Source organism: Populus trichocarpa, chromosome 18, assembly GCF_000002775.5.
Source record: "Populus trichocarpa isolate Nisqually-1 chromosome 18, P.trichocarpa_v4.1, whole genome shotgun sequence".
Classification (NCBI taxonomy): domain Eukaryota; kingdom Viridiplantae; phylum Streptophyta; class Magnoliopsida; order Malpighiales; family Salicaceae; genus Populus; species Populus trichocarpa.
The window spans coordinates 4,030,448-4,054,190 of record NC_037302.2 but is presented as its reverse complement, the minus strand read 5'-3'; the positions used below and the strand labels follow the sequence as shown (position 1 = coordinate 4,054,190).

General features: G+C 31.7%; 2 protein-coding genes and 1 long non-coding RNA gene across 3 annotated transcripts; 1 reads left to right on the top strand and 2 right to left on the bottom strand.

Moving 5' to 3' along the window:
- Nucleotides 1-12,465: 12,465 nt before the first annotated feature.
- On the top strand, nt 12,466-17,477 carry LOC7463779 (uncharacterized). Its single transcript, XM_002324173.4, has 10 exons — nt 12,466-12,771; nt 13,114-13,181; nt 13,270-13,347; nt 13,667-13,779; nt 13,879-13,944; nt 14,266-14,367; nt 14,461-15,019; nt 15,573-15,778; nt 16,032-16,195; nt 16,966-17,477. Exons 1-10 carry the CDS (start codon nt 12,635-12,637, stop codon nt 17,099-17,101), a joined length of 1,629 nt encoding a protein of 542 aa, XP_002324209.1. The 5' UTR covers nt 12,466-12,634; the 3' UTR covers nt 17,102-17,477.
- Nucleotides 17,478-17,675: 198 nt separating this feature from the next.
- On the bottom strand, nt 17,676-18,085 carry LOC112324951 (uncharacterized). Its single transcript, XR_002978941.2, has 2 exons — nt 17,992-18,085; nt 17,676-17,921 (listed from the first exon to the last, which is right to left on the bottom strand). It is a non-coding gene; the product is annotated as an uncharacterized LOC112324951 (long non-coding RNA).
- Nucleotides 18,086-19,301: 1,216 nt separating this feature from the next.
- Nucleotides 19,302-23,476, bottom strand: LOC7476690 (NADP-dependent malic enzyme). The gene is made up of 18 exons (XM_024589944.2): nt 23,259-23,476; nt 22,725-22,845; nt 22,400-22,626; nt 22,224-22,329; nt 22,048-22,113; nt 21,845-21,940; nt 21,645-21,716; nt 21,478-21,561; nt 21,292-21,390; nt 21,076-21,123; nt 20,932-20,985; nt 20,740-20,838; nt 20,556-20,645; nt 20,372-20,449; nt 20,212-20,286; nt 20,031-20,121; nt 19,726-19,854; nt 19,302-19,643 (listed from the first exon to the last, which is right to left on the bottom strand). Exons 1-18 carry the CDS (start codon nt 23,342-23,344, stop codon nt 19,555-19,557), a joined length of 1,710 nt encoding a protein of 569 aa, XP_024445712.1. The 5' UTR covers nt 23,345-23,476; the 3' UTR covers nt 19,302-19,554.
- Between the last annotated feature and the right edge of the window lie 267 nt (nt 23,477-23,743).

The window sequence follows — 23,743 nt, the reverse complement described above, 5'->3', positions numbered from 1 at the left end:
TTGAACCATTGGAGTTTAGTCTCGTGGCCCTGTTCCCCATCATTCTTGTTGCCCTAATAGCCAATGAGAAGAAATAGTGGCATGTTTACATGATGAATTTAAGGTTATCACCAAGTATGAAAAATGTTCCTGCCTGGATATCGTAGATGATACAGAATAATATAAATTATATCCTGAGATTTTATTTAAGAGTTTAAGTTTTTGGGTTGTGATAGTTCTATGATATGGTATCACAGTTTTAATGACCAAGCGGTCACGAGTTCGAATCGCATCATCCCTATTTATTTGATAAAAAATAAACACAAAGTAATGTGAGACTCATCTAATAGTCTAATTAAGTTATTAGATTATATTAGTTTTTTGACATGATATCAGAGCCTTGATAATTAAACGGTCATGAATTCGAATCTCACCATCCTTATTTATTTGATAAAAATTAAACATAAAGTAATGTGAGATTGTACAAGTTTCAAACCCAAAAGGCTTTTACTTGAGGATGTGTGTTAAAAAATAATATAAATCATATATTGAACATCACCTGACAGTTTAAGCTATTAGGTTAAATTGATTCTTTACGATAAGCCATTTGGGTCAAATGGGAACATTGTGTTTTAGTTTAAAAGCTTAGAATATTAAGGTTTTATTCAACAAAAATCATAAAGATTAATTTTTTTACTTTTAAATTCTAACTCGTATATATCACCTTTAATTATAAAAAGATACATGTATTATTTTAAGTTTTATCAAGAATAATTTTTAAATCATGACTCAAGGATAAGATTTAATTTTCATTGTGTAAAATGTATTTCGAATTATATATTCATTCTTTGTATACAAAGTTCATTGCTATCAAAAAATATGATATTATTATTAAATTTTTTTTTTTAGTTTAACGTGAGTGTCCGAGCCAGCTTGCGCGCACCTCAACTAATCCCACGGGTCCTGATGAAATTAACGACCATATAAGCCTCCAGTGGCCATCATATGAGCAACCACAGGGCTCGAACCTGAGACCACAGAGAGAACAAATATCTTGGTCCCAAACTCTTACCACTGAGCCATCATATTATTATTATTTTTTCTTGCAACATGCATGTGGACATATTTCAACATATTGGAATATAAAACCGAAAATATATTCTCTTTTCCAACGATCAATAATTGTGGGAAAGTTGAATTCTCCAAAGTTAACTCAAAGGTTGCTGTCTTACAGATATATATTTCCACATAAATTCTTGTCGAAGCATCGATTCTGCCGGTCTCTGCTAGAATATCATTTGTATGGGATTATGCAACCTGCCTGTGCTACTTTTAGTAATAGCAAGCTTCCCCCAGAAACTCTATCATTGAGCTGAATATCATAAGAAAATAAACCTTGAAAACGGAATTGGTGATGGAGATGCACCTTTTACTATATTGAGCTTATCGTAAGTAGTGGCTTATATTTAGCGTCTTTTATACCGTGGTACTGGTTGTTTTTTAAAATATTTTTTACTCGAAAATACATTTAGATAATTTTTTTATTTATTAAAATTTATTTTTGATATTAAAATATCAAAACAATTCAAAAATATAAATAAAAAATTTTAAAAACACACAACCAACCGCGTTTTCAAACCAGCTCAAAATAATAAAAAACAAATTAGCCAGTGTTGTTCACGCATATTGGATATATTATTGTTGGATGCCTAAAGCAATTGGAACACACACATATATATTTTCTGATATTCATGTTCCTCATCTCTTATAAGATCTTGATTTGTTTGATTTTGTGTTTTAAAAGTATTTTAAAAAAAAATATTTGTTTTTATTTGTTTTTATTTTATATTAATTTTTTATATATATTTAAATTATTTTAATATGCTGATATTAAAAATAATTTTTTAAAAAATATATTATTTTAATATATTTTTTAATAAAAAAACATTTTAAAAAACAATAAATATCACAGCAATAAATATCCTCTAAATTCTAACCTATCTAACGAAGAAAACAAATATTGATAAGCAATTATGAAATTTAATTGGAGAGAGAAATTAAGGCCATGATTTACTGGAATCTGTAACACTGATCTACTACCGAGAAAAAATTGTGAACATTTTCTACTAATTAACCTGGATTAATGACTTGCCCAATCATTTGAATTTCCTTGTCTCCTTTTTCTCAACGTCATGGAGTGCTTTTGAAAAATAGCTATTTTCTCAAAAATATTTTAAAAAATAAATTAATTTCAAAAATATTTTAAAAAATAATACAGTTCGATGGGTTGATATATCTTAAAACAAAGCAATTTATTTTATCTAAAAAATATATAAATTGCATTATTAAAAATAGAATAATTAATATTTTTTTATTGCTGGTATAAATTAATTTTATCAAGGATTCTGAATTTAAAACACACAACATAAAAACAAAAGGCATTGGCAAAGCCTGTCGAGGTTAAAAAATGTTTAAAGCATATCAAAGTATATTGCAACTGGGTGTTTGATATTATAGTATATGATTTTAAAAAAATATATTTTTTTAATTAAAAATATGTTAAAATTATGTTTTATCAAGTTTTATTTTATTTTTTATATCGACACATCAAAATCATTTAAAAACACCTGAAAAATATCAATTTAATACTTTTCAAACAAATAATATTAATTTTACAAACGAGTTAAAACATAAAAATAAATTCCCTTGATCACAAACATCTCAACTACAAGATCGGTTTAATAATTTTTTCAAGTAGCTTTGAATTTCTTTTCTTTTTTAAAAAAAATTGCATTGTTGATAGTAGTGCAACTTCAACAATTATAAATTTAAAAGAATAATTTGAACCATTAAACTGTTCTTACTTTTTTAAATTATTTTGATATTGAGATACTTTTCAGAAATTTGTTGGGAAAGGGTTATTTCGAAAAGGCAGAGGAGAAATTTTGGTTGATGTCTACGCTAAACTTGCTAGCCTGAAACCTCAACGAGAGCAGCCCAAACGTAACTTATGGACCAGTCCAAAACAATTCCCTCACCTTGTTGAACAATACCTGAACCCGAGCTCGGGAGCCCGTATACATCTCGATTTACCATAATTACAGCTCAATTTTCAATATTTCAATAGTTTTGTTTTTTCATCTTTTTTAAAAGATCTTTATTCTGAATGTATATAGACAGAATTTAGATTTGAATCTATAAGATTCTCAGGGTGTCAAAAAGATGTTATGGTGTTAAATTCATGTTTGATTTAGAAAGATAAAAATTAAAGTTTGAGTGATGAAAAGATAAAAAGTTTTTTTTTTGTCGTTTTAGTTTGATAATTATGTGTTTTAATCTAAAATTGCTTTAAGATGGCTTTTTATGTTGCTGGAAAAGGTAGATGAAGATTGAGAGAGTTTTTTCAATTTAATTTTATGTGTTTTAAATTATTTTGTAGGTTTCTTGAGTTGAGATATTAGTTTAATAAGGTTATAAGGGTGTTTTTAGATGTTTTTCCATAAAAATGGATTAAATTTTAGTTTTTTAGGCAAAAAAAACCGAGCTTTATTTTTTGACCACATCTTTAATAACCAAAAACTATGTAACTAGATTATATCATCTGTATTATTTTTAAATATTGGGCTGATGATGTCTAGTCCACCTATTTTTTAAAAAGAAATACATTGGTGTGCAAACATGGGCTTTGAAGCCCATTCGCCTGACCATAGTTTTAATAGGCTAGATTAGTTAGGTCACTCAGACCCACACACCTAGTTTGTTTTAAGGTTTTTTTTCCCATAATTTAAAATTTAATTTCTTTAAAATGAATAAATTTAAAATATATTACATATATTTTTTATATATATTCTTAAATTAATCAAGAGTAGATTTTAGATATTATTTTATTAAATACCATTTGATTTTTGCTTTTTTTTTAATAAGATTATATAAGTCTTTTAATAATGTTATCAAGCATTCTTTTTTTTTTTACAACCCGTCATAATTATTTTTTAAAACATTTTATTATGTTGCTTTTTCTGCAAGTGTATTTTTTTATTACATTGTTAAATAAAAAATAGTTCAAAAAATAAAGTTATTAAGCCTAGCTGAATACATGACTCGAGTCGTTGGATTGATTCAAGATGTCTTCGTCTTAATATTAAAAAAAAAAAAACTATTTCATCTTGAAACTTTTATAAGTCAAATTGGATTTTTACCAATCGTTCGGACTACCTTTAAATCTATTAAGTTGATCATGTCACATCAAGTCAACCCCCGTACAATTTAATTTAAAATTCAAGTTAGGTAAGAAATCAAGTTGGGAGGTTATAAATTTGACCTGCAGGGCCAAGTTTAATGATATCGCCAAAAAGTTCACTACAACAATGTGCAAGTGTTGTATTATTCTTATATTTTTCAAATATAATTGCATCAAAATTATTAGGATATTGTTTTTTTTTAATTAAAACTTGCTTTTGAAATAATAACAGAATATTGTCTAAGAAACAAATATTATGGTAAAAAGTTTTCAAAAAACATTTAGCACATTAATGAGACAAAGAGATTTTAATTAAGATATATATTTTTATCCTTATTTTAAATCATTCATATTTCTTTGGATATGTCTTCTAATTACTTTTGGAATAATGAAAAAAAAAGTTTAATGATACAACATAAATATGTATCATGCATGAATAAACAATAATTTAAGTGTGTTTCAAGAAAATAAAAATATATATATTAATAAAGAGACATGTCAAGAGTGTTTTTAAAAAATTATATTTTTAGTCCAATTCTTTTTTTGGCATTTAAAAACAAGAAGAAGAAAAAAAGAAAACAAAGTTTAAAGAGTGAAATAAAGAGAAAGAGATAACAAAGGACTAAAAAGAGTATGAACTAAAAAATAATTGGGGAAGATTATACATAAAAGGAAAAGAAATATAAATGGGAGGATCATGTAGAATTGGAAAATTATTGAAAGAGATTCTACTGTTTAAAAAGATGAAATTTAATTAATTAGAAATTCTTGGTCAAGAAAAAAAATATTGCCTAACATTATTTTTCTAGTTTAGTTTTTCTTGTTTTGCAAGGAGTCCTAGATAATATAAATAAAGGAAGAGACACAAAGAGAAGGACATACACATTGAGATTAAATAAAAGACTCTCGCAAAGAAAAACCTAAAAAAATCAACAAAATAAGACAAAAGAACAACAAAAAAAACTTCACCTCCTTAAAGTTGTAAAGAGACAACCTAGAAAGATACAACACAATAGTAACTTCTCGCTTATTGATCTCCCACCACAAAAGGATGTGGTCGACACCATCCACACCAACAAAAAAGATAGAGATTTATTCACAATACAGAGTGGTCCATGCACCACCTTACCCTAGCAGCGCGTGCAAAGAAACCTGACAGTCAGACCTATCAATCTACGCATGTAGTCCATATGCAAAGACTATTTTATTGTCTTTTCTAGTAATTTTCTTCCCATTCCAGCCGACTCTGATGATTCATTTAGGTGCATTCTAATCCTTGTATATAGAGTAATTACCACACACATTACACGACATGGTATTCTACACATACTTTTTTTTTTAAGTTAGTGTGAAGAATTAGTGGTGCCTCGATGGGTTACGTCTCATATTAGAACTTATGAAACCACAGACTTTTATTGAAAGTCTACATGGTCACAATTAGTAGCCAATGAAATCTTCCTCGTTATATACTCCTTATACCTTATAGGCCTTAGGTCGACATTTTAAGGTTTAATTACCTAGGCGACAAGAGATCCTTTTATGACCAATAGGTTAGCCAACCTGCCTTTATATATAATGGCTAGAACCTTCCCCTAAGATTTGTCATTGTAATGCCATTAGACAAGCATGATGTGCATGATATTTCAAGACCATCAAGATAAAATAATATATACTCGAGAGCAGTTCTAACAAGAGTCCAAAAAAATAGAAAGGAATCGATGGAATAAAAGATTTTAATGACGACTACCTAATCCAAAGTAGTTGCATCCTATTGTCAAAGTTGATAAACTCCTACAAAAATTAAGCAAAAACAACTTTATAAGAAGTCGAGTCATTACAAGCTTTTGAGATGTTATGATTATTGTCATAAGCTAAATTGACCTTATTTGCTTTAATTTATTTTTTAAGGAGGGTAAATTTAAGAATTAAAATATCATGTGCCAATATTTATTCAGGGGTGTGATTTTTCAATTGTGAGAAAACTAAGAACTATAATATGTTTTTTTTAAAACAAACTATAGAAAAATCTATTTTTCAAATTTGATTTTTAAATCTGAATAAAATTTAAATTTGAAAAAGGATGAGTTTGTGTTTGTTTAGGACTTTGAGACTCTTGTATTATAAATATTATCCTGAGCCATAGATAAAAGGACTTGAAAGAAGAAGAAAAAAACAAAACAAAAAAAGACTATCCTTTTTTTACTAAAACAATTGTCCCAATATTTTCCTACTCACCAGCAGACTCTCCCCTTATAACCAAAGAAAAAAAAAACACACCCTTTACTATGCAAGAATCCCCATCACCCACGACTAACTAATCAACCTAGCATTTCAACCTTCACCCATGAACAACCCATCTTCAACCCCACTGTCCAACCTCTTCTCTTCTAGTAAAACCTAGGAGGACCTCTAAGACAACCGTTATCTCCTCTCCACCTGCTCCTCACTTCCAAGCGATGGTACAGGACTAGCAACACTCGCTGGTAGTAGCTCTTCTATACAAATTAACCCACACATCCATAAAAATTATAAATATTTACACAATATTATTAAACACATCAAATCATCTAAATTTTGATGTAGACCTTTCAGAAAAGGCTGGATAAAAACCTATATAGTTGAAATATGATGGAAGAGCTACTAAAGCTTTTGAAGATGTGGAAATAGTGATGGCACGTGGGTCCCACGTGCCATCATTGTTGTTGGCGTGTGGGCTCATATGTCATTACTGGTTGAAGAAAACTTGTACAATATTTTTTTGAACCTCTTATCCAGATAAACCTTAAAATGTAGAGTTCAACTTATCTCTTCTTTTTGAATTTTAAGATTATATTTTTCACCCTCAACAAACCTCAAAAAGAAAATCTTGCTTATAACAACCCTGAAATAGATCCAAATGATTTATATTAATATGTATAAATAAATATATTGCATGCTTCAATTTAATTATTGGCTCTATATGTAATTTTAAGATAATATTTATAACACTTAGAAATATAAAATCAAATCCAATTTGATAATTTCTCAAGCACAATAAATTCTATTTAATACAAATTTATTGAAAAACTATTTTTCAAAATTTAATAAGAAAGTTTATCATATTAAAATTCTTATTAACATCCTAAACTATATTTGGAATAACTAAATAAAATTTTTCTTCTTAAAAAATATTTTAATTAAAAAAAACCTAATTAAATCCTAATCCAATTAGAATAACACAAAAGTCAAAATCATGAATTAAATATTTTAATTCAATCCTAATCCAATTAGGAGAATTAATTCTATAATTAATTTAATTTAGGTTTTAATTTTAAAATATAAAATCAACATTTTATACATGAAAAGGAAGAATCATAATTCTATCTCTTATATGCTCTTTCTTCTACCAGCATCGGGTTGATAGATGTTGTTGTTATTGTTGTTGTTGTTCCAAATGCAGCATGGGGTAGCAACCCTTACACTACACCACCACATGCAGTGTTGCTGCTTTTACAACGTCATGGCTAATGGCACAACCATGGCATGCTACTGCTACTTGTCATGGTCAGGCACGCCGACAGTGTTGAAAGATCCAGCCAAATCTGAAAAAAAAATTAAAAAATGAAATTTTTTTTTCAATGGTGGGTTTCACCTAGATCTGACTAAAACAACAACTAAAATCCTTTTTTTTAAATTATTTGGAAAATAACTTTGTAGAAAAATAATAATTAAAACATGCAATCAACAACCTTAATTGTTTAATGATGGCTCCACTATCATTGCAAGGTTTCTCAAAACACATATACACAGCGAAAATGGTAAATTTAAAATTTTTCAAGAGTCTCAAGGATCTCATTAGATAGATATAATATTTTTTTAGGGTTTATACAAAGATTACCTCAATATCACATGTTCTTTTTTACTTTAGATAATTACTTTGATGCTAAGTTGTCACAAACTATAAGTCGTTTAAGTATCTAGACTCTAAAAGTAGTCCACACAAGCCACTAGTTAGAAATCTCTTCAACTCTTTTAAGAGAGAGGGGTTGCTATATTTTTTAGTGCTAACTCTCTTTTTTCTCTTATTTTTAAGGTTTTTTTTTGTAACTTATGTAGTTTCTCTATAGAAAATAAGAGGTAATACATTCCATTTAAAGGGAACCTGAAAACCCTATCAATAGAAAAATATCAATTTGTCCTATGAATAATATCACATTTATTATTTTAAGATAATTTTATAAATTTATTCAATCAAGTACCTATTTGATTTTTCAAGGTCTAAAATTGCAATTTCTTATATAAAATATATTTTAGTTCTCAATTTCTAAAACTTATTTACAATTAAATTACACTTGATTAATTATTCCATTTTAATTTCTGATTAGTCATTCCATTTTAGTTTCTGACCAATGGTTCTTATGTGTATGACCCACTAGGTTCTCTAACAAGGTGGCTCAAAAATAAACCACAATCCTAAATAAAATAGAATTAAATATATTAAATAAATTAATTTATTATTAATTTAACAACTAATTAATTTATACTTGAAGATCAAGTATAATGAGTATAATGTCTAGCAATGTATCATGATCCCTCAAATATTAAAAAAGTCATAAATGGTTTGACTTAACCTTTTAGCGACTAGTTTTTTAGTGTAATTATTATCTCAAAAATATTCTGATTTATGGAACATTTTCTCTAATTCATCTAGGTTGATGAATCCTCTATTGATTACTACTTACCTTAATATAGTTCTTATTATAACTAATATATGCTCGTTTGTTATTTTTTATTAGGATAATGTGTAGCAGGATCAAAACATATCATTCTCTATATAAGTTAACTTAGTGATCTTAAGTCTAAGGATCACTTACACAACTATCATGTGAGCTTTTCCATAAACACAAGTGATCTCTCCATATAGAATTTTTATGCGGGTAAGTTTAGTGTGCATGTCATCTGACAAGCACCTACATATTAATTTTAAGTATCCTTCATACCTTAGCTTATAAGAACAATTGCTTTATTTCATATAAAAAAGCATAATATGTATCAGTATCAACAACTCTAATTAATATACAGTCTTAATAGAACATTGAATAGGAATATTTCGGAACAATACTTTGATGCAACAAGAATCTCATAATTATGCTACAAGGTATGTACACTAACATATACATTATAATAACAAACAATTTCATTTAACTTTATCTTAATTCTTCCTTTCTGCAAACCCCCTCTCATGGTCAACCCTAGATTTAGGATAATCCATGACTTTCCTTCAATTTTTCTTCACTATCTTACTCTATCTAGTAATTTAATAATTTTTTATTTAAGCATTTATCACCAAAATACTTATTTTCCCAAAATTACTCAAAAACTTTAACATTGATAAATTGAGGATTTCCTCCTTTAAGCTTGGTAGCACAAATTAACAAGAAATTGGGTTATAAAAACACTTTAACAATTGATTTGGAATAAAAATAAGGAATTTCTTACAACTTTCTTCTTCTTTCATCCTTTGTCTTCAAAATGATTGTTTCTCTCTCTCTAAAAAATTGATCTCTTAATTTCCCATAACCCTAAGCAAGGTTTATATATATATATAGTTTTCCCTCACTAATCTACACTCAATCACTCTTAAATCAAATCTCACCCCTAGTTTTAAAGAAAAGAAGAATAAATTAAAGAAAAAGATTAACTTCTCTATCTTTTTCTTCATTCCACCAATTAGCCCTAGTAAAAAGGAGAGGGGGTATTTTTTTTTGTCAAAACTTATAAATATACCACTCCTCTAAGCTTTAATGTAATATTTAAGTAGTTACTCATCCACTGGTATTATTTTACACTACTTAATAACTAAATTTATCCATATTTCATAATTACACTTTCTGAAACACTTCACCTCAATTTTTATAGCATATTTGTTTATTTCTAGTATTTTATTTTTCTTTTATTAAGAATTTCCACCCAATTACACTAATTTACTAAATTTAGATCAATGAGTCTGCAATCATTTTATCTGATTTAAAATTTATTTATATTTAGTTTAGTATTTTCAACATAATTTTTTTAAATATTTTTTGTTTAGGGGTTTACATCTAGTCATTCTGTCAACCCATCAACCACTTATAGAAAGATCCATGTCTGATTTGAATTATTATTTTTTTACTTCATCAGATATAAAAACTTTAGTCGTCGCTCACTTTTCAAAATCTATTATTGTTTAATTATGACAATCAAAATAGATATTTGTTTTAAAAAATTAATGGTTAAAAATTACAAGAAAGATATGTTTTTGTAGTGAAAATTGTCTTTTTTTTTTCATTTATTTTTTTTACAATAAGATGTTTTTTTTTTCTATTAGCAACATGGGTTATTGAATGAAAGATAATAAAAATAAAAAAATCATGAATCAATTATTTTTACGCTTTAGTATTATAAATTTAAGAAAATTATATAGAAAAATTACACTAAAAATAACAATTTTTTGCTTTAAATTACTATAGTTTAAATATTTTCAGATCATTTTGATGTGCTGATGTCAAAAATAACTTTTTTAAAATAAAAAAACATTATTTTAATGTGTTTTGAAATGAAAAACATTTTGAAAAACAACCGCTATCACACTCTCAAAAAAAATTTTAATGGGTGAACAACAAGTTGTTCGTACTAGACATGTTTGAATATGTCTGATGTGTCGTTGTTCTAGAAAAGCAACGTGTCATTTTCTAGTGCAATTTTGATTATTTTTAATTGCTGATAGGTTGACAACCTAGTTTTTAAACCCTTAATACTCAACTTTCTTGATTTCTCTTGAAAATATCCTAAAAACAAAATGGGAATCTCAAAAACCCCATTTTAACCCAACCCCCTTTTAATTACTCAAACATGAAAATCAAACCAAATTAATAAAAAAAAAACCTTTACTTGCCTGATCGTGATATTTTTGTCTCCTCTCCTTTTATATATATATATATATATATATATGAAAGATGAAAATAACATATTTGTCATTAAGCAACTCAAAATGCTACTCAAGTTATCAATTTTGTATTGTTCTGTTCTGGCTGAAATTAGTGATATATCTCATATAACCCCCCCATTATAGCTAAGATATTATGAGTTTCCTTGTGTGTTCAATTCTGATCACAAGAACAAAAAAAAAAGCAAACATTAGATGCAAAGGACTCTAACTTTTGGAGGACTTTGTACCCGCAAAACATATTACTTGAAATAGTAATTATTTTTTTCCTTTTAACTTCATTCTACACCGACTTAATTTTATTTTTTAATATTAAATTATTTTAAAAATTATATTTTATAATTTTTTAAAATTTATTTTGTTGGATTATATACCAGTATCATAAATTTAGATTTTTATTCTCAACTTCAACCTTTAATATTAGATTTATAGGAATTGAAGTTTTGTTTTATTTATTTATTTATTTTTATGAATTTATTCTGATCTCATGAGTTAGGTTACGGGTTTAACAGATTAACTAAAATTATTTATTTTTACTGTTTTTTTTAATTAATTTTTTTTAATGATTTTTTTTAAATATTAATTTAGTTGAAAATTGAGCAACCAAATTAAAAATAAGTTGACTTCATTGGAACAATCCAGCATTTATTAAAAGAGTTATAAAACCATTATTTTCTTTTTAAATTATACAGATATTCTAAGTCGTTTATTTAGTCAATATAAAAGTTATTAAACAATTATTAAAATTATTATCCCATTTCTATCCAGAGTCTTTATAAATATTCTTAATTAATTAATTTAATTAATATTCATCACATGAAAAAAATTAGTCTTAATCTATTTATTATATTAAAAAACATATATCAAATTTCCTCATTAAAAAACATATGTAAGTTAACCACATTAATCGACAACCTCAATTACTTGTTTTATATATATATATATATATATATATATATATATATATATATATATATATATATATATATATATATATATGCTAGGGAAAGTGTTTGGATACGCGCTGCAAATCGCGTTCTAAAAAAATTAATTTTTTTTGCTAAAATTTAATATGATTTATATATTTTGGATCGTTTTGATGTGCTGATGTCAAAAATAATTTTTTAAAAATGAAAAAACATCATTGACATGTATTTCTGCATAAAAAATTATTTGAAAAGCAACCACTACCACACTGCCAAACACTCTTTAACAATAAATGGGCCCAAATTGATGCTCCTGGCCCAGAAGTTAAACAAGCTAACGACATGGCAAATTGCGTGTGCTGGGAGAGAGAGAGAGCAGCAGCAGCACTGCACTGCACTCGTCTTTTTATTTTTGGACTTGGCGATTGCAATTTGTAATGGCGGGTACATAAAAATTAAAACAAAATACACTCGCTCGCTTTTCTCACTCTAAAAGAGAAACAGAAATCACTAACAAAAATACAAATGGAGGGGGATGATAGAATTTTAGAGGCTGAGAGGCACCAGATCGAGCAGATTCGACAGCTTGATTTCGAAGAATTACAAGTCGAAGAAGTCGACGATGACGACTCCGACTCCTCCCTCGATGATCGTGATGCCTCGTAATCATCTCCATCACCACCCATCTTTATTTTGCTGGTTAATTTCTTGTAATCAGTAGCGACCATATATTTTATTAGCAGAACCGTTTATGTAAATCATTTCGCTTTCTGTTGTAATTTGGGGATTAGGGTTTCTGGATGGTTAAATATGGATTTTTTTTATAATTAAAATAATTGTTTTTTGTGACCTAGTTAATGATAATCATGTATTATGCTATTACTGATAAAAAAAATCTAGGTAGAGAAGGAAAGAAATATGAATTTGATGGTTAATTTGGATGGCAAATTAGGGTTTGGTTTTTGTAATAATGAGATTGAATGTTGTTTTTGTTTTGAATATAGTGGTGCTGGTTCATCTGATGATTTCACCTTCAACACTTGTTTGGCTTCATTGCATACTTATCTTGGCGGTAGGCACTGGCATCTCGAGGCATTTTGTTGTTACTATTTTGATTTTATTCAAACTTGGGAGTTACTATATTGCTTTGTGTGTGGCAGAGGTTGAAGACACTCACCATAGACTTGCTTTCTTGGATGGAGGTGCCATTTTAAACCTTCCATTGTTCTATCTTGAAGGTACATGTTACATCCTATATCCTCGTCACTGCTTGTTTGCGAGTATGTGTTTGAAGAAAAAATTGGTGATCGGTTATACTGAAAGTTCCTGGGTTACAGTTCTTTTCATATTCATCATGCTGTATGCTTGAACAAATAGTTAACATTTATTTAATACTAGGTTTAAAATTTTCCAAAGAGACAAAAATAAGCTTCAAAATCATTCCAACTGAGTAGCCTACAGATTTGCAAGTTTTGAGGCCTAATGACATTATCAAAAGACTTGGAAAATTGATGTTTTGTGCGTGTTTACAAATCTTGCTGCTTCAATTTTTGTCAGGAGTTGTTCTTTTCCCAGAGGCTACACTTCCTTTGAGAGTTATTCAACCCAATTTTATTTCTGCTGTTGAGAGGGCATTGGTTCAAGTTGATGCTCCTTATACTGTAGGTGTGGTAAGTGAACATTATCTGGAAACTTTTCATTTGCTTGCTCTGTTTGTGGGACGTCTTTCTCTAAATCTTTTCTTAGAAAACATTCAAAACTATGCTCAGGTTCGTGCATACAGGGATTCTGACAACAGACGATTAAGGTTTGCAACTGTTGGAACAACTGCAGAGGTATGATTACTGTATGATATCAGTCACGTTTTCTTTTTCTTTCTAACTGGAGGAGGATGTAAAGTTCATCTGTGTGTAGTTGTATATGTTTGTGCCTATTATGTAGCGTTCCTTGAATCCATGTGAAAGTTTACTGTCTTTCATAGCATATCTATAGTTAGAGGCATCAGTGTAATTGTACCTTGTTATACATTTTCAAGTAACACTGCAAATTAGGGATGATGGTTTGATGTGAGAAGGGATATACAAACACATATTTGATCTGTTGTTTGCTATTATGAATTGATTGGATTATGTAACTTGGTACATATAACCTTACAGATTCGGCAATATCGGCGGTTAGAGGATGGCTCACTGAATGTTGTCACTCGTGGCCAGCAGCGGTTTCGTCTAAAACGACGTTGGATTGATGTGGAAGGAGTGGTGAGAACAAATTTATGTTACAGCATTAATCCCTCTTCTTTAAGTACCTCTATAATTGAATGTTGATTTGATTTGTAATTTTCTCCTGTTTAGCCCTGTGGAGAGGTTCAAATCATTCAGGAAGACATGCCATTAAGGACACCCAAGGATGCTTTTGGAAAATTGGCACCATTAAGTAATCTGCGTAGTCATAAATTCTCATCTGTGCTTCCTTCAACTTTTTCATCAGTTGGATATGGGCATAGCGACAATGATTCAGAGGCAAATTCAGAGGAAAGCTTTGAGACTGAGCTCTCCCTGGCAGAAAGGAGAATTCATCAATCTGCATTGAATTCCTGTTATGGCTATGACATGATGGATGAATCAATGAGCAGTGATGATGACAAGTTCATGAGTCGGTCAGAAGAAATGAGATCGAGAAGATCTCACCTAAGTGAGACAGAAGGGTCATTGTATTTGGACACTGGGAAAAATCTGGGCAATACTACCTTGGAGATTGGGAATAGTTCTGGTTTAGTAAAGAAAGGGGAAGGATCAAAGAGATGTTGGAAAAATACTGATTTAAACCAGTTTCGAAGGGTTCCAAGAACTTTCTGGCCCTACTGGGTATACAGTATGTATGACTCCTATTGTCTTGCTGAAAAAGCGGCAGGTAATTTGGCTGTGAGCTTGCATTCTAAGATCTGCACAAGCTTACACGCACATACAGCTTAGTCTGTGGTTCCACTATTTTAGTGGTTATCATCTTCATCATTTAGCTTTACCAACCAAAAGTTAGAAATAAATGTGAAAGCTGTCAATTCATAACTAATTGTGTTCTCAAATTCTACATTTATCTGGAATTTGGTCCAATTAATGAATGTAAGTTGCAAGGCCTCGTGAGAAATGCTTTGACTTATGTCGCATGAATTTTGAATGGAGACACAATTGAGATCATTTAAAGAGAATCCAGAAAAAAAAGTTTAGATATGGAGATTTTATACTGAGAAAAGAATGAAAATTTACTTTTGAAGCACATCCACATTTTTTAGAATTGTAGTTATGTGTCAATTGAAAAGGGTAGAAAGGAAATGAAGAATGGATGGTGGATGTTGTTTCCATCTCTACCATTTTTGGAATGGTGAATTTACAAATTTGTGGACTACCTTGATGTTTGTCATTCCACCTCAAAAATCATTAATAGCCATGTGTTAAACATTTTGCAGATATGTGGAAACAGATTGTTGGGGCGCCAAGCATGGATGGTCTTGTGAGAAAGCCTGATCTCTTATCATTTTACATTGCAAGTAAAATTCCCGTGTCTGAAGAGACCAGGCAGGAGCTTCTGGAGATTGATGGCATTTCATATAGACTGCGTCGGGAAATTGATTTACTTGAAACTTTTGACCTTGTTCGATGTAAAACCTGTAAGGTAATAAATGGTATTGAATCTTCAAAGTTCTTGCTGTGGGCATACATGTGCTATGTTCACATGCATCTTGTCTCGCCTGCTGCTTATGAGCACATGATGACACCAGCATGGGTTTTTTTTTTTTTTCCTTGAAAATTATTGGTTAGCTATGAATCTAAGACAAAACCCAGCTTTGTCCTGCGAACATAAGCTAAAGCATGCTGTTCTTTTCTTGCTCAAATACACCTTTTCTTCTTTCTTTTTTTCCATCCAGATTGTCATTTCTCGGCGGAGTGATATGTTGGTGATGTCGAGTGAAGGTCCTCTTGGTGCTTACGTGAATCCACTTGGTTATGTACATGAGATAATGACACTCCAGAAAGCAAATGGGCTAGCACTTATAGGGCGAGCCACTGCAGAGTACAGCTGGTTTCCTGGGTATGGACTCAGCTTCTATCCATGACCTTTTAATTTTCTTAAATAATCTATTGCACGATTTTTTTCTCATTGATCTGGTGACCTTTTATCCTATGAATAACACACTTGTGTCCTAGGAAGCCTCCAGTTTTTAGTTAGTGTAAGAAATCAACTCGGTGAAGTTTATTTTATGGATCATGTTCTTCATATATTTCAAAAAACTCCATTACACTTTGATGATACTTAATATCTGCATGTATGGATAATAATTTGGCCAGGAGTCATTTAAACCAGTTTCTTTGTTATGGGCTGATGAGCTAGGTCCTGAGCTGATTTACTCCACTATTTAAGGGTTCTTTGTTTGCTTTCTTTTATATATCGCTAGGAGTAGATAGTGGTGTCTGAGGCAGTAGGGGCACTAAATGGGGCCTGTACAAAAAAAAAAGGTCCTGGCTTTTAATTTTGAATGGAGGTGATAAACATTCCATGCCTTTATTACAAAGCTCCTTCATAACAGCATCGTAATAACTTATTTTAGTTTCAACGGTTTATGTTGTTTCTGAGAGTAAACCATTGGTGGTGAGAAGAGTAGTGCATTGGTAAGAATAGATGAGCAAAGACAACCCTGAGTTAGTTTGCTGCATCTGGCGCACAGTTACATGGTTTCCTAAATCTCGTGTGTCAGGCTGCTGTTTCTGCTAATTACGATGCAACTTGGTGCTAATAGAATGATAAAAGGAACTGATTGTGATCATCTAAGGACTGATTGGTTGATATGCCAAATATTGCAGGTATGCCTGGACAGTTGCGGAATGTGCCTCCTGTGAGATCCAAATGGGTTGGCTTTTTACTGCCACGAAGAAGAAGTTGAAGCCTCAATCTTTTTGGGGGATACGGAGTTCCCAGGTTGCTGGTGATACATGCTAGGACAAGATTTTCAACTGTTGTCTTTTGTATCTGTTCATAGGCATGTAATGAGCTTTACCTGTAAGTAGGATGAGTCCCTTTCTTCAAAGTGTATTTCACCATTCTTTCCATTGATAACAGAGTAGCCATATAGCCTGGCTAGCGCGTGCCAAGCGATAACCGGCTTTGTTCTTCAATCAAGCTGGATTTCAGTGTTTGTAGATGTAGCAGGCTTTATACTCCACATATTGATGCCAGGACTCGTTGGAAAATCCTGACTGAAAACTTGTTTGATGGATTGGAATTTACAATCGCAAGGGTCTGTTTGGACTCTGAGATGTTATGTTATTCTTTCATAAAGTTTATTTATGTTAATCCTAGACATTACCAATCTGAATTCAACTAGCATGAATGTGAATTCAGGAGTATTGTTTTGTAGCTGCTGGGTTGATGGAACACACCATTTTCTTTCTAAGACTTCTTACTAATTCATTTTAGGGGTGGGAATACGATAATTGTTGATTTTAAAATAATATATTTTTTAAAATTATTTTTGATATAACCATGTTAAAATAATCTGAAAACAACAAAAAAATATTAATTTAAAAAAAAATTAATTTTTTTTAAAATATTTTTAAAACATAAAATAAATAGACTTGTAAAAAAACATTGATAGCTGAATCACAGCACAGGATCTCACGTAGAATGCTTTTGTGAACAAAAGAAACGTTCTTGTGACTGCAGGGATGATTTCCGCTCAGCCATTTTTGGGTTGCCTTATCTGGTTTGCTTGGAGTGACTCCACCATCCCCTTCACAATCCAACGCCATTTCAATGCCATCTGCAATTAAAAAATATAATGAAAAAATGTCGCCTAGAAATCAAGGCGGAAAAAAATATGAAAATCAGACCAATTTCAGTTTTTGGCGTTCCTGGGGATTGATCTCCGTCGTTTGCTTGAGCTTCCACAAGCTATTTCTTCGTCTAGCAATCATAGCAGATGATGTATCGTTTATTATTATTTTTTATATATATAAAAAAAGCAAGCAATTCGGCCTAAAAACAAAACTAAGATGTGCGAGGCTGGCCTTACAGTTCCATGCATATGGGCTTTTTTATTCTATGGACCAAGCACATATTAGCCACCTAGGCCCAGCACCCTAGCTTGTGTTTTTTAGCACCTTTTTTTTTCTTATTAAACTTCATTAAAATAAATAACTTCAAAATATATTAAAAATTCTCATTTTTTAAATAATATTCCAGTTTTATTTGGATTTTGAATATCATTTTAGATTTTTTCCTATAAAGTTACCGAGTTTTTTTTTTAACCCTTCATGGTCTGTCTTTGTTTTTTTTTTTTTTAAGTTTTATTTATTATCTCTTTTATTGTCGAATGGTTAAATAAAAAAAAACCTTAAGAAGTTTTGGTGTATTTTTTTTTAATATATTAGCAACATGATAATCAAAACACTATTTTTTATTAAAATATACTTTTATAATCTTGATAACTTTTTACTAATGAAAAATAAATATTTATTTTATTTCAGATAAATATTTTTGTATATTTATTATTTCATATCGTCAAGAATCCTTTATATATTTATTTTATTTCCCTTCAAGTCTATTTGAAGGTCCCCCCTCAACATTAACACAGGGAAAAATTAATTTAAACACGTTAACATTTTACATTTTATAAGAATACAAAAGACTTATCAGTCTATATGTGGATGATATTAATAAAGTGTTCGTCATTGCAGTTTAATTGTATTTTTTTAAAAATAAAAATAATTAATTTTAAATTAATTATATTTTATTTTTATTATTTTAATATGTTGATATTAAAATTAAATAAAATAAATTAGGTGGGTATTCTCTTGAAGTTTTAGAATTTGTCAAGCAAAAACAACAAAACCCAACTTAAGATAAGCTGCAATGACAGCAAACCAAGATGGATTTCCTCTTGAAGTTGTAGATGGAAGCATGTGGGGCTCAAGATTTTAGGGTTTAGAGAGAGAAGGGTGTGAGCATAGAAGAAATTGAGAGGTTCATAAGGAGAAATGACAGCAATGGTGGTGGTGGTTGGGTTTAAAGAGAGTGAAAAAAATGATGGAGGCAATTGGCTGGGTGGTTGTGGGTGAAGATCAGAGGATGAAATTGAAATCTTTAAAGAAAATAGAACCAGAAGTAATAAACGACCTTCGCCTCTCCTGAACTCCAAAAATGCTTAAAAAATGGAAAGTAATGATATTAAAATCCAAAAAATAATAATGATGTTTTTATTCAGCACCATTGCAATAAATAGCTCAAACTAGCCTAGAAAATTAGGCCTATCTCAAAAAAAAATAAAAATACGGGAGAATTGGAACTCTCTGTGCTTGAGATTTTATATAATAGAAACATGAAAGATCAGATAGAAAGTAGAAGACGGCTCCGAGCAAATTGCTGGTTGCAAGATGCATAACTCCTTTATAGGTTTAACGATAGCTTCGGTAGAGCGGGCTGTACATGCAGCTCTCTGCATATTTGACAAGATCTTTGGGACGAGGGAGACGAGATGCCAGACCTGTAAAGCAGTTATGTAAGCCTAATTAGTAATGCAGGACATTGCAAGTATGAAAGAGCTTCACGACCAGAAAGAAGCTTACCGAGTTCATATGCTTTAGCAGCAACCTTAGCAGCGATGTTGGCTGATATCTTCCGAATGTTGGAAAATGGTGGGTAAATTAGCACCTTGTCAAGATTTTCTTGTTTAACTTGTTCAGCCAAAGCTTCAGCTGTTGCAAAAAGAATTAGTAAGTGTTAAACCATGATGGACCTAGCCTTGTTTCTTAGTTCTTACAGATTTTTTTGTGCAGAGTTTTAGACTTTAGTGCCCAAATGATATGCACTGATCCTACACAGAACTTGTACTTTGTGCACATTAGATTTAACTCCAGTCCATGATACTTACAAGCTGCCAGAAGCATGTCATCATGCACACGAATTGCACCGGAGATGACCAAACCCAATCCAAATCCAGGGAATATATAAGCATTGTTTGCCTGGATAATTTGAAGAAGTAAGCCACCAGTTGTAGTAAATTGCTAGTAAAGAGAACGATTTCTAGTAACAACAGGTAAAAAGGTTAAAACCTGGCCAGGCACAAAAACTCTGCTGTTATATTCAACAGGATCAAATGGGCTTCCGCTGGCAAAGATTGCACGACCCTGCAAGTTGGAAAACATATAACAATCAAGAAATGAAGCAAAACAGATGAAACAATATGGGGGGAAAGCAGAAATGGTATTCTACCTCGCTCCATGTATAAGCTTCTTCAGCTGTGCATTCAGATTGCGAGGTAGGATTGGAGAGAGCAAGAATTAGCGGTTTCTGCATACCAATAATTGAAACTAGGGTCAGATAACAATGTTGATGGACGTGCATGCGTGAGCGTGCATGTGAGCGTGTCTGTGTGTGTGGGCGTGAGAGAGAGAACCTCGTTAATTGATGCCATGGCCTCAACCACCTCCTTCGTAAATGTTTTCCCAACTCCTGATGATCCTATCAAAACTGTTGGCTTGATTGCCTAAGAAGATCAGAAAGTAAGGTAAGATTTCAGGAAAATGATTTGAATGGCGTGGCGCACTTAATTTGAATCCACAACATTAAAGTTTTAACACCTTAACAGCATCTAAGAGCCCTTTGATAGGCTCATGGTCATGAGCCCATGGTTTCTTGAAGTGTTGAAGTGACCCTTTACGGGAGCTAACTATCAGTCCCTGTAACATAGCAAGACCAAATGTTAGTACAAGGAAAAGGATCCAAGGCGAAATGTCAGCAGCAGCTGAGGACTTTGAGCACTTTCTCACTACCTTTGAGTCTACAAGCCAAATCTTTTTGCGGGTCTCTTCAAGTGGAGCATTAGTCTGAAGGAAACAGCATGGGATTAACCATAAAGGTTAGCAAATGGAAGCAGATAACAAAAACGTTGAACCAGATAAACAGTATATCGATACCTGTTTCGATATCTCAAGAGCGATAAGCTCAGCTATACCAGTTCCAGCCTGCAACACCCAAGAGAAAAGAAGTAAGAATCCAGTGAAAAAAAAGAGGAAAAAAAAAGAGAGAGCGTAGATGAAGAAATGGCTTAATAAACAAGCACAGCCATTATGCAATAGACTGATAAGTACAAACAAAAAGAAAGCTTTGAACACATGGTTTCAGAGCCTGACCTCTCCAGCACCCAGGAATAAGAATGTATGATCCGCCAAGGTTCCACCAACCAATTTCAAAGCTGCAAGAAGCCCTGCTAACACCACAGATGCAGTGCCCTGCAATAAATGAAACCATTTGCAATTAGAGAAATTCCATTGAGGAGAAAACAGATTGCTAGCAAGCAAACTTCTTTGACATGTTACCTGTATGTCATCGTTGAAGACAAGATGAGTTGGGCTGTATTTTGCCAATAGCTCGAACGCGTTGTGATTTGCAAAATCTTCAAACTGAAAAAGGAAGTTCGTATCATTCGAAGGACAGAGTTAAGTGCTGAAAAATCTGACATTAAGCAACTGTTTGTGGTTTTTACCTGTACAATGACCTTTTCCCCATAGTTCTTCTTAACTGCAGTCATGAACTCATCAAGAAGCTCTGCATATTCCTAAACCACAGCAGATAGCAAAACACGGATCTTCAGACTCGGAATGATTTAAAAATCTAGAAAAGAAAAAGGAAAGCAAAGAGGAAAGATCAGTCGAATGGAAATGGAAGAAAGTAAATTTACTCCACCTGTCCAGTTGCCCTCCTCTGTCTAAGCCCAATGTAGAACTCATCATTCAACAACTTGCCATTGTTTGTGCCAACATCAATTGTTACTGGCAAGCACTGCGTGTATTGAATACCGGTGGAAGGGTTTAGTAACTAAAATAGCGAGGGACAATTTATAGCTTCAAAATCAATTACACAGGTGGTTAGATTATGTCAAAGCTTACCGCAGAGGGACGTAATCCTCCTAGTGCAGTATACAGAGAGAGTTTTCCCACCGGAATCCCCATTCCCTAACAAATGTTAAACAATTGCATGAACAAAATTAACAACGATCCACTCGTTGAGAGATGAGGAGTGGCCTGCACGTCCAATTTTCAAATGAATTTGTGAGCATCAATACCTGGCAGCCAAGATCCCCGAGCCCCAAGATACGCTCACCATCAGTAACAACAATTACTTGGATATTTCTCTCCGGCCAATTCTTCAATACTTCAAGAATCTTTCCCCTGAAGAATTCAGTTTTCAGTAAATACTTGCAAGCTAGACATGAAAATAAAGGTAATCGGATGGTCCTACTTCTCTTTCAAACTGATGTAAAGACCCTGAGGGCGTCTGAAAATGCTCCCGTATTTCTGACAAGCCTCGCCAACAGTGGGAGTGTATACAACTGGCAATAGTTCCTCCACATTATCGATCAAAAGCTTGTAAAACAACCTTTCATTCCTTTCCTGAAGATCCATCATGGCCATGTATCGTTGCAGAGGAACTTCATACTGACGCAGGTTGTGCATCAGCTTTTTCTCCTAATAATCAAGGTTGCATAGACTAATTAAGCTTGGGAGACAGAAATTTAAACATTTGGAATTACCACTACGAGGAATGTCACTCAAGTCAAGATAACCTGGAGTTTCTGAGTCAGGAGTGCTGGGGGCAAAAGGCCACGCAAGTAATGTGCATCCCTTTCATCCTCAGTGAAGGCAAGCCCTTTGTTGTGGCGTGGATCCCTCAACAAAGTATATCCACTGTAACATAACAAAAAAACAATACTCAACGTGACAAAACAAAAACTCAATTTCTGCAAATCTTAGAAGCATGAACTGATCAGCAAAGCCAGCAGCAAATGGTTTCTCAAGTCAAACTATTTCAGGTGCTTCAGAAAAGGATAATTTTCTTGTCTTCGACCAAAAGCTATAAATCCTTGGAAAAACACAGAACCAAATTTTGCTTGATACATGATTTAGTAAAGTAGACCACAACCTGAGCAACATTGGAAAACCAACTTGAGCAAAATTAGAAACAATGAGGACTTAGAAAATCATAACTTCAGAACGAAAACTCCATAATGTAGTATCTAAAAATAACGTGGGGCAGTTATAAATAGAACGAGACAAGAATAAAACAAACAATCAAAAACTGAAATGATCGTTCCGCTCACCTAGAAACAGAGGAAGTCCATGGAGTTATAAGCTGTTCCTCCATGGCAATATCTTCACCATTCGTTTTCTCCACTCCGTTCATCATTGTTCTTCTCTCTAGTAAAGTCCAAACCTTTCTTCCTCCTCCTCCTCTACCAAGAACCACTCTCTGCAAATAACAAGAAGAAAATCCCACTACAAAAACACAACCCTTTCTTATTTTGTATAGCAAGAAACAAAGGCCACTTTTATAGGCATAAAGCCCATAGATTTCTACGCTTTCCAAAATTGTTTTAAGAAAATGGAAAGTTGAAAATAACCAAGGTTAGTTTCAATGTCAAAAAGAAGAGCGTGGACTAGACACGTGGATAATTCGATCAAAAGAAATCTGTATGATTTAATGTTTTATCAGAGCAGTCTTAGTTGAAAAGTCATAGAAAATGTGAACATAATGAGCAGTGGCTATGGTCGTTGACTGTCGTGGTGGGTTTGTGGGATTCTTTGC